Here is a 16,512-nt window from a genome sequence, read left to right as displayed (position 1 = left end):
CGTGCATGTGACCTTGACACTTTTGAACATCACAGGCCAGTTACTTGGTAGACTATCCCTCAATTTGGGATTGTCTAATGCTTCTTCATGATAAAGTTATGCATTTTTAATTAATTAATTAGTTAGCTGCGTTGGGTCTTCGTTGCTGCACATGGGCTTTCTCAAGTTGCAGTGAGTGGGGGCTACTCTTTGTTGAGGCGTGAGGGCTTCTCATTGCGGTGGCTTCTCTTGTTGCAGGGCATTGCCTCTAGGAGCGAGGGCTTCAGGTGTTGTAGCATGTGGGCTCAGTAGTTGTGCTGCATGGGCTTAGTTGCTCCGCAGCACATGGGATCTTGCCGGCCCAGGGATTGAACTCTTGTCCTCTGCATTGACAGGCGGACTCTTAACCACTGTGCCACCAGGGAAGTCCAATTATGCATTTTTAACAGAAATATCACATGCTGTTATATTCTTCTAATTGCATTCTGTATCAAGCGGTACACAATTTTGATTTATCCTATTACTGACAATGATCACTTTGATTGATACTAAGGTGGTATCTCCCCCATGAGGTTTCTCTTTTCTCCTTTATAATAAGTGTTTCTTGGGGGGAGCTATGGAAATGTCCTGCTCCTCTTCAAATTTTCAATTTATTCTTTCATTTATTTATATTACTGTTTGTGCAGAAAACAGTTCATATAGCAGGTCTGAGCCTGCTATCCTTAAAGAGTCCCGCTTAGAGGACTGTTAAGGCCAAAGGTTGGCCTTTGGCTGGCATCTGGAAACTTGACTAGTAAACAGTTCCCTGCACTGATACAAAACTTTTCCTAAAAAGTGTGGCTCTCTGTGTCTAAACTCCTTATACAAACAATGGCGTTTATGATGAAAAATTGCTTTCCTCCCAGGAGTCTGGAATTTTGGAATGTGCTATGCAGAGGGTGCCTATGTGACCAGCACCAGTAAAAACACTGGGTGCTGAGTCTCCGATGAGCCCGCTGATAGATAACAATTCACACATGTGTCATCACAACTCATTGTTGGAGGAATGAAGCATGACTCCATTGTGGTTCTTGGACACTTATGCTTGTTACCTCTGGACTTTGCCTCACATGCCTTTTCCTTTCACTGATTTTGTTTTATATCTGTTCTCAGTAATAAATCATAGCCACGAGTATGTCTGTTTGCTGATTCCTGTGAGTGCTTATAGTGAATCACTGAACCTGGGGATGGTTTTAGGGACTCCTGACAGTGGACTTACGGTTTCCTGTTTTATTCGATGGTGTATAATGTTACCAGCATGATTATGATGCTCACTCAATTTGCCACGATTTGGCCTGTAGAAGTCCCTTCAAGGACTTCTGTGCCCTGTTGATATGTCCCCATCATTCTTGGAACATTTACTTGCTTTCTGACAGATTTTCCAGGCTCATTTTGTACGTCCCTGACCCAGCCCTGAAATTAGCCACTTCCCCAAGAAGCCCTAATTTGTTCTACTGGGGAATGACTTTTAGAAACCAATACCTACTGCTAGGCATAATCATTGCTGGTGGGTGTCACTGCTCCCAGGCCATCTCAGTAAACTAGATAACATATGTATGTATACACAAACATATGCATAAATGCACATTTACATAATATTTGTGTCTGACAACTGTTATTTTAACCAATACTTCATATGTCATCATCTCCCTTTCTACTTTTGCAACACCCTTCTCCGACAGCAAAAGTGCTGGCTTCCAATATCCTTCATGTTTACATATTTCATCTTTTCTATATAACCAGCCTCCCATTGCCTAGGTTGCCTTCCCCTCCCACACGGATATCACCCTTCTATCCCCACTTGATCGCGGACACTCTGGTTTAGACCAGCCCTCTACGTGGAGGGAATGTTTCAGCACCAATTCTCTGACGACTGGTTGTTCTACAATTCAATTCTCACACTGCCACCCAGAATTAGCACACACCCCACTATTTATGGCCTCAATTCCACAAGACTGCACCCACTTCAGATGCCAGCTGCAGGTCTTGGATATCCCCAAACCACCCGCACGTCTGCCTGGCCAATTACAAATTTAGGGGCGTCTATGGAGCCCTCCCCCTTTGATAATTCACTGGAACAACTCACAGAGCTCACTGAAAGTGCTATAGTTTCACAATTTTATTATAAAGGATACAACTCAGGAAGAGCCAAGTGGAAGAGACGCCTAGGGCAAGGTCTGGGAGGGAGGGGTGCAGGAGCTTCTGTCCCTGTGGAGTGGGGGTGTGCCACCCACCCAGTACATCAATATGTTCACCAACCATGAAGCTCCCTGAAACCCTAAGTTTTTGTTGAAGTTTCATCATATATAGTGCATAATTGGTTAAATTAATGAATTGATGGCCATAGTGAGTGAACTCAATCTCCAGCTTCTCTCCCTTCCCTGGGAGGTCACGGGGTGGGGCTGAAAGGCTTCAACCCTCTAATCACATGGTTGATTTTTCTGGCAATAGGTCCCCATCGTGAAGCCATCTACCCTACCGTGTGAATCTCAGATTTTCACTCTATCTAAAAATCTAAAAATACCTAAAAATCTCTGCTAAAACAAATTCCTTTGAAAATCATAATAGTAAGATTTTAAGAAACAGAACGTCCTAGGGTCCCCAAATCAGAGGAAACCGAGTGGAAACTATAGTAGCATTGTGATAGATGGGGCTGCTAGTTTCAAAGGGGCTGACTTTTGAGAGCCCAAAAGGCGACCAGAGATCAGGATTTAGGTCCACAGAGACTGGAACTAAGAATTCCACACAAAGCTGGGTGGGACCATTGAAAAGCTACGCCTTTAGTGAAGGAACAAACCAGAAAAAAACCTCCATTCACCAGCCCATGCAAAGATATTTGTCTGTCCCAGGCTGGGAGTGAGGTGGGCAAACAGCCTCCCTTGAAGATTTAGAACAATGAACTTGTTCTCACACTTGTCTAAAGTTCAAATTTACAGTTGTTGGTCTAGGAAACCATGGCCTGAGAAATTAATATGAAAATAGCACCTAGCTATTGATACTCTTGGAGCAATCTAGCAAAAACAAACATAAAATTGATCTGGAAGGACCCTTTTTCAATCTAGGCAGGTGGCACAGGATCTCCAAATTTCAGGCCCTACTGGAGATGAGTTTATACTCTACCATTTATAAAACTCTGCAGAAATTCAATAAACAGCAGTATTCCACTTCAAAACTTCAGATTAATAGATGATAAAATAAGGCTGGTATATTTAAAATAATTAAACAAGTTATCTATGCATCTTTGCTCCCCAAGCCTCTACAAACTATAACTGATAAATTTATAGGATCGGGGAGACAAAGACTTTTATTGTGTATGTTCTAAACATTAGATGTAAAACCCGTTTAGGAACCTCCATGAAGATTATAGGTTTAAATCTCCTGATTCAATTATGAGTGGGAAGCATCATGCACAGTTTATACTGAAGCTAATTTTTTAAAAAAGGACAAGACACTAAGGTCTGGATTAACTCTAAATCCAATAGTTTAGGTAAGCTTGTGAAATTATGTAAATAGCCATCGGCTTCCTTATGTGTTTCTTTAAAAAAATATTTACTTATTTATTTACTTGGCTGTGCCAGGTCTTTGTTGCAGCATGCAGGATCTTTAGCTGTGGCATGCGAACTCTTAGTTGTGGCATGTGGGCTCTAGTTCCCTGACCAGGAATTGAACCCAGGCCTCCTGCACTGGGAGCTTGGAGTCTTAGCCACTGGACCACCAGGGAAGTCCCTAGTCACTGGCTTTTAATAAAACAGCAGTAACAAGCAGATTTAATCAAGGAAGTCATCTGACAACAACAACAACAAATCAATGTGTGCTTCTAAAAAGGAATTGTTATATACTAGAGAAGTTTCCCCACAGAAATACAATTTTTGGAAACTTAACACTTATTTCTATGTGTAATTTATGTAATTCTCTAAATACATTTAAATTATCCAAAGATGGCAGTTAATTGCACTACTTTTAATTCTGTAGTAAGATTATGTTTAAGTGTAGTAAGTCTTAATAGTATTGTGTGTTCCCTCAATGGTTATTTTTTAATGTGTTCAATTCCCCTCCCCTTTAAAAATGAATTAACTTAATAACATATCAAATAACACCAACTGATTTATGAACTGAGAATAGTGACAAGCTCAACTCCAAAGCTTATGCTTTAAACAAGATTCAACATCTTTTATTTACATATGTATAACATACATTAATGGTCTTATACAATTAACTAAATTTAATAACAATGGTGACAATGGAACATAAAGACAATTCCAAATTTTAGTCAGGCTGAAATACATTTTCACTAACTGAAAGATATGATAAACAAGCAGCCATTATAAAGTTATAGACTGTATGTCAATCCACTTAAAATTGAAAGGCAGCCACACAGCTATTGAAACAAAGGGAAATTTGCAAATGCAAATATTACATGTGCAGGTATAATGCATGCATGGCATCACATTTATTCTTTATCTTTTAAGCCACTTTTAAAGTAAACGGAATGAGCATCTTAATAATATATGTACATCAAGGCACATTCTTTTCTTGTGCTTTAGGAATGACTTACATGTGATCTATTTGTGTCTTAATTTTACACCTTTTATTGGCTTCTAATACTTAGAAGTTTAATTTTACAATTATAGCTTGAGTGTTAGCTTCCCAGGAGAGAAATGTGGCATCTCCCCATTGTTATTTTTGAAAAACAAGAAAATTAGACAGCTTAAAGAGGCAGGAATTTAAAAATCAAACACACAAATTAACTCTCAGGCAACTTTAAAAAGAATTTACTTTTAACAATTTGGTGGGCCATAATCAATTTCTTTAAGTAGTATACTATAATGAGGGCTGAAGTGAAGAATTTTACTATTCTGAGGTTACTTGACAATTATATGGTATCCACAGGACTGCTGCAGATGTCTATATTGCTATCCTATTTCTAAACTGCAGTTTTTCAACAAAATTGAACAATTAAACATGATACTAAAGCCGCAAACATACCAAACATAGTTTTAACCTCCCCCCCCCCCATTTATTGTCTTATGTTTTCAAGGAGAAATTTCCCATCAACAGAGTTTAATATCAGTGTTCTTTGCGCACGCTCAATTTACTTGCCTTGGAGGATAGTATAGTAAGGCTTTAATAGGCATTTCATGCATTTTAATGGCATTTAAAAAAAATCAGCTATTCATTTAAGGGTTCCCCATATAGATTAAGTACACTGTGCAAACTTGATTACAAACATGTAACTCATTAAGTGCTTTAAAAGAGAATAAAGAATCCCCGACTTTATAAGGGGTTAAAATAAATAGTAAGTCAAGAATCACAGATTTGAAGCATTTAAAAAATGTAACACACCTATGCATCCTACTAAAATGTTTTATATTAGAATTTTTAATCCATAAACAGGGCAAATGAAATCACAGAACCTCTATATTTTGAGAATAAAAGAGAAGAAAAGCCAATTAGTACAGCCTTTTAAACTCAAAGTATATAATAATGACAAAATGCAAATGAAACTGTACCATTTTTAATCTAGTACAGTTCTTTATAACCATTCATTCATAAAAAGTATACCATGATAATCCACTGCCATCAAAAAGATTTGTTTTCAATTTCTTTACAGTAAATGGACTTTTCTACAGAACCCATCAGCCAGATAAACTGTTTAGAAATGTTAAAACACCACCAAACAGCCCAGAGCCTTTACATTATAAACTCTAGGCAGATAGTCACACAGTACTGTAAACAAATATTCTGTGAGGTTCAACATATGTGAGACGCCACTTCTTTTTATCTCCATCACTACATTCATTCTGTTTCTGAAATGTGTGCCACCTCTACTTCAACAGTTTGAATAGCTTCTGCGACTTCAGATAGTTTCTGTCCTTGCTGTTGTGCCAACACATAATTAACCACTTGCATAATACTTTGGTCAGAAAGTGTAGATACTGATGGACATTCTTCAGTAGCTGCAACAGCTTCGAGAGCTTCCATAGTTTCTCCTGTCACTACCACGGTTTCAAGTTCTTGAGGACCACTGTTTTCTTGTTCTTGCATATCTGCTGTTAAGATGCTAACAGCATGCTCCACTTGAGTTCCTTGGTTATGAAACTGAAGGGTATCTTTTTCTAGCATAATTTTGCAAGGCACATAATCTCTGTGGAATTTAGTCATATGTTTACGGAGTGTTCGAGCATCTATGTAGGCTTCACTACATACGGGACAGACATAGGGCCGTTCACCTGTATGTGTTCTGACGTGGCGTTTTAGAGATCGAGCATCAGCCCAAGCTACTCCACATGTTAAGCACTCAAAAGGCTTAACTCCTACGTAAAAAAAAAAGAGAGAGAGAGAGAGAGAGAGAAAGAGGTGTATGTGTGGTGAGGTCCAAGTACCAAAATATATTACAGCTGCCTGATAAATGCTTTTCTTTAAATACAGTAGCCCATAAATCTTTCTATCTTGACTATGGTGATCTTTTATTTAGGACCAAATGGTTTCCCTTAGAATAAAGCAGATTCTGCATATCTCTCTAAAGATGTTCCCATGGAAAGAAGTTACTGAGAGAGAATTTTGAGTTTCTGTGAATAGTCTCATTTAGCCTTCACAGCAAACCTATAATTCTAGGATAAAAAAACAGAAGCTTCAAGTAGTCCATTTCAGCATAAAAAAGCTGATACAGAATATTAAGCTCACTGAAAAAGGAATCTATCTACACAACAATTAGGTAGTCAGGTTCAGGATCACCTCTATCACTTGAATAAATCTTCCATGATATGGGATTAATCTCTTATTAAGAAAAGTGAGATAACTAGCAAGAGGAATGGTAAAGGGAGAATCACTACTGGACTGGCTTTTATTCTATTTAAAGGTATATATATATATATATATAAAACTATATGAAGTATAGTTACCTCCATGGTTGTTCATGTGTCTCCTATACTCTCTCAGCTGAGTGAATTTTCTTCCACACTGTTCACACACACGTTCCAGGTTTTGCTTTGCTCTTCCTTTTTTCCCATGGGTAGCTTTCTTTACATGCCTTCTGAACAATGCCTTTTCATAAAATTCTTTGCCACAAATATTACACCTAAAATAGGGGGAAAACCCAACTTATTTTTTTCCAAAACACTAGAATCCGTAATTATTCCAACTACAAATATATCTCAATTAAGTTCAGATCCTCCTCAAATTTACCCACCTGTAAGGCTCAGTGACAGAGTGAGACTTCACATGGGAATACCAATCTTTCTTCCAACTATAGCACTTATCACAAAATTGGCACTGGAATGGCTTCACACCAAGATGTTTGTTCATGTGCTGGCGAAGATCTCTAGCTTCAAAGAAACTTTTTTCACATCTGCAATAACAAAGTTCATTGACCCAATTGGATCATCTTACTCTTTTAAAAGAAGTTTCCAAGAACTCAGTATATTCTTGGGTTTCTAGAACTCCCAATTTATCTTTTTTTTTTCCAATTAAACTTCTATAAGACTTTTTTACCTTTTCTCATCTATAGCTAATGTTTTTAGTTCTTTTAGTTCATTTATCTGTACTTCAGTTTGTATATTTTCTATTAACTTGTCTGCCAGTTCTTTAATTTTGTTTTCTGGTATTTTTTTTTTAACAGACTATAAACAGCATATATTTAGAGTGTACAATTTGGTATCCCAATCTCCCAATTCATTCCCCCCCAACCCTCCCTGCTTTCCCCACTTGGGGTCCATATGTTTGTTCTCTACATCTGTGTCTCTATTTCTGCCTTGCATTTCCTCTTTCATAGTTGTTAGCATTTGCCTTATGTATTGAGGTGCTCCTACACTGGGTGCATATATATTTATAATTGTTATCTCCTCTTCTTGGATGGATCCCTTGATCTTTATGTAATGTCCTTTCTTGTCTCTTGTAACCTTTTTTATTTTAAAGTCTATTTTATCTGATACGAGTATTGCTACTCCAGCTTTCTTCTGATTTTCATTTGCATGGAATATCTTTTTCCATGCCCTCACTTTCAGTCTGTATGTGTGCCTAGGTCTGAAGTGGGTCTCTTGTAGACAGCATACATATGGGTCTTGTTTTTGTATCCATTCAGCCAGTCTGTGTCTTTTGGTTGGTGCATTTAGTCCATTTACATTCAAGGTAATTATCGATATGGATGCTCCTATTACCATTTTCTTAATTGTTTTGTTTTTGTTTTTGTAGGTCCTTTTCTTCTCTTATGTTCCCTGCTTAGAGAAGTTCCTTCAGCATTTATTGTAGGGCTGGTTTGGTGGTGCTGAATTCTCTTAGCTGTTGCTTGTCTGGAAAGCTTTTGATTTCTCCATCGAAACTGAATGAGATCCTTACTGGGTAGAGTATTCTTGACTGTCAGTGCTTCCCTTTCATCACTTTAAATATATCATGCCACTCCCTTATGGCTTGGAGAGTTTCTCCTGAGAAATCAGCTGTTAACCTTATGGGAGTTCCCTTGTATGTTATTGGTCATTTTTCCCTTGTTGCTTTTAATAACTTTTCTCTGTCTTTAATTTTTGTCAATTTGACTACTATATGTCTTGGTGTGTTTCTCCTTGGGTTTATCCTGCCTGGGACTCTCTGCACTTCCTGGACTTGGGTTGCTATTTCCTTTCCCACGTTAGGGAAGTTTTCAACTATAATCTCTTCCAATATTTTCTCGGGTCCTTTCTCTCTCTCATCTCCTTCTGGGACCCCTATAATGTGAATGTTGGTGTGTTTAACACTGTCCCAGAGGTCTCTTAGGCTGTCTTCAGTTCTTTTCATTCTTTTTTCCTTATTCTTTTCTACATCAGTGATTATCACCTTTCTGTCTTCCAGCTCACTTATTCGCCCTTCTGCCTCAGTTAATCTGCTGTTGGTTCCTTCTAGTGTATTTTTCATTTCAGTTATTGTGTTGCATATCTCTGTTTGTTTGCTCTTTAATTCTTCTAGGTCTTCGGTAAACTTTTCGATCTTTGCATCCAGTCTTTTTTCAAAGTTCTGGATCATCTTCACCATCATTATTCTGAATTCTTTTTCTGGAAGGGTGCCTATCTCCTCTTCATTTAGTTGTTTTTCTGGGGTTTTATCCTGTTCCTTCATCTGGTACGAAGTCCTCTGCTTTTTCATTTTCTCTGTCTTTCTGTGGCTGTGGTTTTCAGTTCCACAAGACGAAATACTACTGATACTGCTTGATAGTGCTGTCTGCCCTCTTGTGGAGGAAGCTATCTAGGAGGCTCATGTGTGCTTCCTGATGGAAGGGACTCCAGAACTCCCAATTTAAAACAAACAAAAAAATTCTTAGTATTCCAATCTTGCTGCAGTGTCTTAAGTTCTTTTAGCTCCAGAGTACTAGAAACATTTTAGAAAGAATCCTGCATACCTCCCAAAGGCTATTATAAAGGTTATTACTTTCTGTCTCCTTCTCAACCCCATCTGATCTCCCCTTTTCATTTACATCCCTTTTCACCCTCTCCCATTCTCTGTCCATCTGTTGGGAGAGGCCTCACTCTCAACCATAAGGATGGAGCAACTGACTGAGGCCTAGGTCAGTCAGAGCACAGCATTCTATTGGCCATAGTGACTGATTCACAGAAAACCAAAATTCCTTAACCAGATCCAGTGGAACGAACCTCAGGGTTTTTATAGGAACTACAAGAAAAACAACTTGACAATTTGGGAGTTGAGAGGCTATGAGGCTGAAACCACTGCCCCTCCTTGTCCATATGCAGTCTCACAGACATCAAGTGTTAATGAATTTGAAACCAGTTTAAACCATTCAGACTCCTAGACTTGACCTTTCATTCAAGTCAGTTTAAACTGGGTTTTCTTCCACTTGCAACTAAAAATGTATGAATAATAAACTATTTTTGTTTTAAAATAAGACTGATTAGAGTAACATCAGCAAATATGGCAGAGTAGATAACTCCAAAAACCCATCCCTCTAAAAAAGCAGTAGACAAATTAGCAAAAACTGTCAGAATCAACTTTACTGGAACTCTGGAAACTACTTAAAAGCTTAGAGCAAAAATAAACTCCAAATGGATTAAAGACCTACATGTAAGGCCAGACACGATCAAACTCCTAGAGGAAAACATAGGCAGAACACTCTTTGACATACATCAAAGCAACATCCTTTTTGACCCACCTCCTAGAATCATGGAAATAAAATCAAGAATAAACGAATGGGACCTCATGAAACTTAAAAGCTTTTGCACAGCAAAAGAAACCATAAACAAGACTAAAAGGCAACCCTCAGAATGGGAAAAAATAATTGCCTATGAAACAACGGACAAAGGATTAACCTCCAAAATATACAAGCAGCTCATGCAGCTTCATACCAAAAAAGCAAATAACCCAATCCACAAATGGGCAGAAGACCTAAATAGACATTTCTCCAAAGAAGACATACAGATGGCCAACAAACACATGAAAAGATGCTCAACATCACTAATCATCAGAGAAATGCAAGTCAAAGCCACAATGAGGTATCACCTCACACCGGTCAGAATGGCCATCATCACAAAGTCTGGAAACAACAAATGTTGGAGAGGGTGTGGAGAAAAGGGAACTCTCCTGCACTGTTGGTGGGACTGTAAGTTGGTACAGCCACTATGGAAAACAATTTGGAGGTTCCTTAAAAAACTACAAATAGAACTACCATATGATCCAGTAATCCCACTCCTGGGCATATACCCGAAGAAAACCATAATCCCAAAAGAAACCTGTACCATAATGTTTACTGCAGCACTATTTACAATAGCCAGGACATGGAAGCAACCTAAATGCCCATCAACAAATGAATGGATACAGAAGATGTGGCATATATATACAATGGAATATTACTCAGCTATAAAAAGGGATGAGATGGAGCTATATGTAATGAGGTGGATAGAACTACAATCTGTCATACAGAGTGAAGTAAGTCAGAAAGAGAAAGACAAATATTGTATGCTAACTCACATATACGGAATCTAAAAATGGTACTGATGAACTCAGTGACAAGAACAGGGAAGCAGATACAGAGAATGGACTGGAGAACTCGAGGTATGGGAGGGGGCGGGGGGTGAAGGGGAAACTGAGACGAAGCGAGAGAGTAGCACAGACATATATATACTACCAACTGTAAAATAGTCAGTGGGAAGTTGTTGTATAACAAAGGGAGTCCAACTCGAGGATGAAAAAATGCCTTAGAGGACTGGGGCAGGGAGGGTGGGGGGGAATCGAGGGGGGGGGGCGTCAAGGAAGGGAGGGAATATGGGGATATGTGTATAAAAACAGTTGATTGAACCTGGTGTACCCCCAAAAAAATAAAATAAAATAATAAAAAAAAAAAAAAAAAAAAAAGCTTAGAGCAAGGAGGTAAATATTTAATCAAGAAAAAAATGGTTGAATCTTGGTAAGAGAGCTTTGTGGCATTTCAACTTACCCTGGCCCCGTCCCCTGGCTCCCCAGCTCAGCAGACAGACTGCATCACCACTGTGGGTTCCTAGTACCAAAGGAACTTATTCTCACAGAACTGTAGCTGTTTTGAGCTATCTGGTGACTCCTTGAAGTCACCCCTCAAAGGGCTTGCTTTTAATTATCCTAACTCTCTCAGGGCTGAGGACTAGGGAAGGGGTGGGGAGTAGAGAGGAGGGGTTGGTTGGAAACATTTACAGGAAAATGTATTAGCCACAGCTGTTGGGGCAAGGAATAGCAGTTCGGTGAAAACAATATACAAAACCAAAAGCCTGGGAGGAAAGGCTGGAGAATGAGATGTTTTGGGGAATAAGAGCTTTGAAAAACTCTCACATAGCCCCAGGAATGCAAAAGTCCAAATATTTGCCCAGGGCTGGGCACATGCTCTGAAAAGACCTGAAAAGGCTCTACACTCTCATCAATAACTGACTCTGCACAAACAGAAAGAGAAGACGAAGGCAGAATTGTAAACTGCCTGGCTGAGTATTGAAGGCATTCTACAATTAGTAGTGATGCTTGCACAACACTGTGAATGTACTAAAAGCCAATGAATTGAACACTTTAAAATGATGAATGTCATGTTATATGAACGTTACTTCAATTATAAAAAAGATTTCAGGAGGCTATGGAAAATGAAAGGAGGGAGAAATGAGTTTGAAGAAAGGAGAAATGAGCAGATGGCCCGGTACTTCTGAGGAATTGCCTAGAAAGAATCTCTAGCCGGCACCAAGGGACCCTTCTTTCCTACAGTCCCTACCACCAGGTTGCACATTTGAAGAACTTCTTTAAATCATTTAACATGAGTGGTTTGTATGGTATGAAATTTATATACAAATAAAACAAATAAATAAATAGGAACATCTAGACAAAAACAAACTGATTAAAATCAGGAGTAAACAAATAGTTTAATATTCTAGTATTCTCTTTGGTTTTTTCAGTTTTACTGAGGTGTAACTGACAAAATTGTAAGACATTTAAAGTGCGCAATGTGATGATTTAGTATATGCATATATCATGGAAGGATTCCTCCCATTTGTTAATTAACACATCCAACACCTCAGAGGGATGTGTGTGCACACGCACACATATACTTACATGTGAATATTCAAGTTCTACTCTCTTAGCAAAGTTCAATCATACTACACAGTGTTATCAATTACAGTCACCTCAAATATTTTCTTTTGAAACAACTTTCAAACAAACTGAGTAAGAACATAAGGAAATTAATTGAATGTTTCACATATTAAATACTTACTGAGTACAATGATAGCCTCGAACTTCAGGCTTTGGTTGGTGTTTCTTAAGGTGCTTGCTGAGCCCAGAGCCCCTGTGAAAAGACTTTCCACAAACTGAGCAAAGGTACTTGGACTCTCCTATAATAAATAAAAATTATGTCACAAATCCAGCAAGCAGGTACTCTTCCAATAGAATGTTTCATGTTATACGTCAGAAGTTATTTTATCAAGTGGACACAGAAGCTATGACATTTAGGATCCATCTTCTAAGAATAACAAACTATGTCAAAACCCCTATTTCCTCTCAACTACAGTACTAGCAAGGCTACTACTACCCAAAGAATGCGATAGGCTTACATGATCATCTGGATTATAATAGCGCAGAGCTGTATACAAATTCTAGAGCAGATTATCTACCCTTCATCAGCCATTTCCACATAACTGCTTAAACATCTGAAAATAAGTATATGTGCACTAAAAATACTAACAAAATTATAAGCCACAAACCATGCTGACAGTTACATCTGCCCATTACTTAACTTTTTAAAAGCAAGACCATTTCTTTAGGTGCCTGGATTTAATACTCAATACACACTTTTCTGCACTGACTAAAACAAAATTTTTACACAAATAAGATAGCTCTAAAACTAGATATAAGAACAACTTTTAAACTTTACCCTCATTAATAAAAAAAAATGCACACATACAGTCATCTTACAGCATAATCAATACACAAGTAAATTAATAGTATATAATATGTAACTGTCAACATAAATTTCTCATTACCTGTGTGAATACTCATATGCTCTTGAAGACTCCGTTTGGTAACAAATGACTTAACACATAGTTCACACTGGAACTGCTTTTGTGACTGATGGAGACTCTGGTGTAACTTTAGACCATGCTTGTAGATGAAAGTCTTTCCACAGACCTAAGAGACCAATGGGTTAAAACCAGTAAAACAGAAAGATAAGGGCTGTTTCTAAAGAATGAGGACAGAGAAACTAATACGCTAATTTTAAATTAAAAACTTAAATGATAAACAAAATGACAAAGTTAAAGTTGAAACAAGGGCCAAGGATCTTAGCTGGTTAATCATCTTCTGATTCAGTGCTTAACAAATATTGCTTATATCCCTGTGATCACTGGAAGAGCTCAAAACAGTACCAAAAAAAACCTCATACTATCCTTTCTGAGACTGGAAAACAATATACCTTATATTAAGAGAGACACGGGAGCTTAACAACATCCTCCCTTCCTGCTATACCAACGAGAACAATGTTTCTCAAACTCTCCATGATGAAGAACCGGTTTTTTTCTTTCCCCAGTCTATCAGGGAGAGATTTTTGTTAAACACAATAAAAATGTCACAACAACATCAAATTGCCATGACAGTTTCTACATGCTTACTCTCCATTTTTGTACTTATCTCCTATGGACCACACATTTTGAGTAGTGCTACATTAGAAGATCAGAGACCCAATTAACATTTGTTTTTTAAATATATGAATGAAACGATGCTTAGAACTTGGCTTCAAAATAACTGAAGGGAGGACTTCCCTGGTGGCACAGTGGTTAAGAATCTGCCTGCCAATGCAGGGGACAAGGGTTCAATCCCTAGTCTAGGAAGACCCCACAAGCCTCTGTGCCACAACTACTGAGACTGCTCGCCACAACTACTGAGGCCCAAGCGCTCTAGGGCCCACACGATGCAACTACTGAAGCCTGCGCGCCTAGAGGCCACGCTCTGCAACGAGAAGTCACCGCAATGAGAAGCCCACACACCACAATGAAGAGTAGCCCCTAATCGCCACAACCAGAGAAAGTTTGCGCGCAGCAATGAAGACCCAATGCAGCAAAACAAACAAACAAAGAGACCCCAACAAACTGAAGGGTGGGGGAAGTAAGGGAGTGAGTGACAGTACACATAAAACACAACTGACCATAGATAAGCAACAAGGTCCTACTGTATAGCACAGGGAACTACACTCAATATCTTATAATAACCTATAATGGAAAAGAATCTAAAAAAGAATGAATCAAGGAATGAATGGATAACTGAATCACTCTGCTGTATACCTGAAACTAACACAATATAAATCAACTACATTTCAATTAAAAAAATGTAAAAATTTAAAAAAAAATCAAAACCCCCACAATTGACCATGTGTTGATAACTACTGAAGCTGGGTGAAGGGTACATGAGGGTTTATTCTATTCTCTTACATTCTTTTTTTCATATAATATGAAGCTTAAAAAACAAGAGAGAGAGAAAAACATTAAAAATCTCACTGGTTCCACAACTATTTATTAATGAAAATGATGAGTCATCCTTATATGCAAGGCTACAGGTGCTACTAGCAATTTTTCACTGTTCCAAATAGCCCAAAGTTGGCTTATCACAGGATACTTTATCCAGGAATCACATTTTGGCTTTTAGTCTTCAGCTGTAGAGAAGGACACATAGCTTAGGCAGAATTTTTGCCAAGATTCAAGTCATATGTTCCTTCCCACGCCAGGCTGGTCCTGCTGAATGTTAAGGGATGACTAAGATGATGAACTGGTTATTCTCACCCAGTATCACTCTGAATCCTAGCAAGTTTCCCAAACATCCTAAATAGATTCATTTCAAGTTACAACTTCAGACAACAAATTAAAGAACACAACTGGGAATTACTCTTGACCTAGGCAACAAACTGAAAAAGTTATGGACTTCCTGTGACATTTTACAAATGTGATGTGACTGCAAAATCAACCAGTCTTATCACCAGTTACACTCCAATCTTCTTTAAATAACAAAATAAATATAATGGCTTTACCTGGCATGCATGTGGTTTTACACCTGTGTGCTTCAACATATGTATTCGAAGGGAATACAATTTAGGTAATGTCCTTCCACATATGGAACATATAAATTCTCGTTTGGTTCTGCCCTTCTCAGACGATGATCCTGATGCCTCATTAGATGTGGAATTGGAAGAGGACGAAGTAGGTGCATCTTTTCTGGTATGTCGAATAAGGTGTGCTCGCAAGGAGGCACTGTACTGAAACTGTTTCTTACACAACTAAAAGAAAAAGTAAACAAAATTCTGCCTGAATGTATTTCCATTACAAATGTTAAGTGAAACTCAACTCATATTTCAACTTTCCATTTCTTTGTTACAATTATATAACTCAATAAACACACATACTATGTAAAAGACAATATGCTAGATACCAGACTACAGAGATGAAAGGGATAGACCCAGACTCTACTCTGATGAGGTTTATAATCTAACCACAGAAACAGGATTTATATGTAAATAGATAGGTGAAATATCAATACATAAGAAGAGGGAGTAATCAGAGTAAGGAAAGGTGTCTATCACCAAGGCTGGGTCTTGAAGGAATGGTAAAATACCAGACAAAGACAAGAATACTATCATTACATGAGTACTAACAGTTGTTAGGTGGAACAAAAACAGGGGCTGGAAAAAGTAGGAGAATAAAACTGTGAGTCCTCGGGTTTTATTGTATACTTGTTGAGTATTCCTGAAAGCTTCTGTTATTTTATTTTTTTAAATATTGGGTTTCACAAGTCTTTTTTTATTTTTTTTATTTATTTATTTATTTATTTATTTATTTATTTATTTATTTATTTCTGGCTGCATTGGGTCTTCGTTGCTGTGCGTGGGTTTTCTCTAGTTGTAGCAAGTGGGGGCTACTCTCATTGCAGTGCGGTGGCTTCTCTTGTCGAGGAGCACGGGCTCTTGGCGCGTGGCCTCAGTAGCTGTAGCTCGAGGGCTCTAGAGCACAGGCTCAGTAGTTGTGGTACACG

General features: G+C 38.2%; 1 protein-coding gene across 3 annotated transcripts in view; it reads right to left on the bottom strand.

Moving 5' to 3' along the window:
* Window positions 1-4,172: 4,172 nt before the first annotated feature.
* Window positions 4,173-16,512, bottom strand: part of ZBTB11 (zinc finger and BTB domain containing 11) — a 35,360-nt gene continuing 23,020 nt past the window's right edge. For all 3 annotated transcript variants that reach the window (XM_057697227.1, XM_057697229.1, XM_057697228.1), the window contains 6 exons: window positions 15,515-15,760; window positions 13,482-13,626; window positions 12,716-12,833; window positions 7,208-7,366; window positions 6,921-7,096; window positions 4,173-6,332 (listed from right to left, as the gene is read on the bottom strand). In XM_057697227.1, the coding sequence (XP_057553210.1) occupies window positions 5,815-6,332; window positions 6,921-7,096; window positions 7,208-7,366; window positions 12,716-12,833; window positions 13,482-13,626; window positions 15,515-15,760 (1,362 nt within the window). In that variant the 3' untranslated portion in view covers window positions 4,173-5,814. The remainder of the gene's footprint in view (window positions 6,333-6,920; window positions 7,097-7,207; window positions 7,367-12,715; window positions 12,834-13,481; window positions 13,627-15,514; window positions 15,761-16,512) is intronic.

This window comes from Hippopotamus amphibius, chromosome 10, assembly GCF_030028045.1.
Source record: "Hippopotamus amphibius kiboko isolate mHipAmp2 chromosome 10, mHipAmp2.hap2, whole genome shotgun sequence".
NCBI classification, from domain to species: Eukaryota; Metazoa; Chordata; class Mammalia; order Artiodactyla; family Hippopotamidae; genus Hippopotamus; species Hippopotamus amphibius.
The sequence above is the reverse complement of the archived record's forward strand: the minus strand, read 5'-3'. Positions and strand labels throughout refer to the sequence as shown.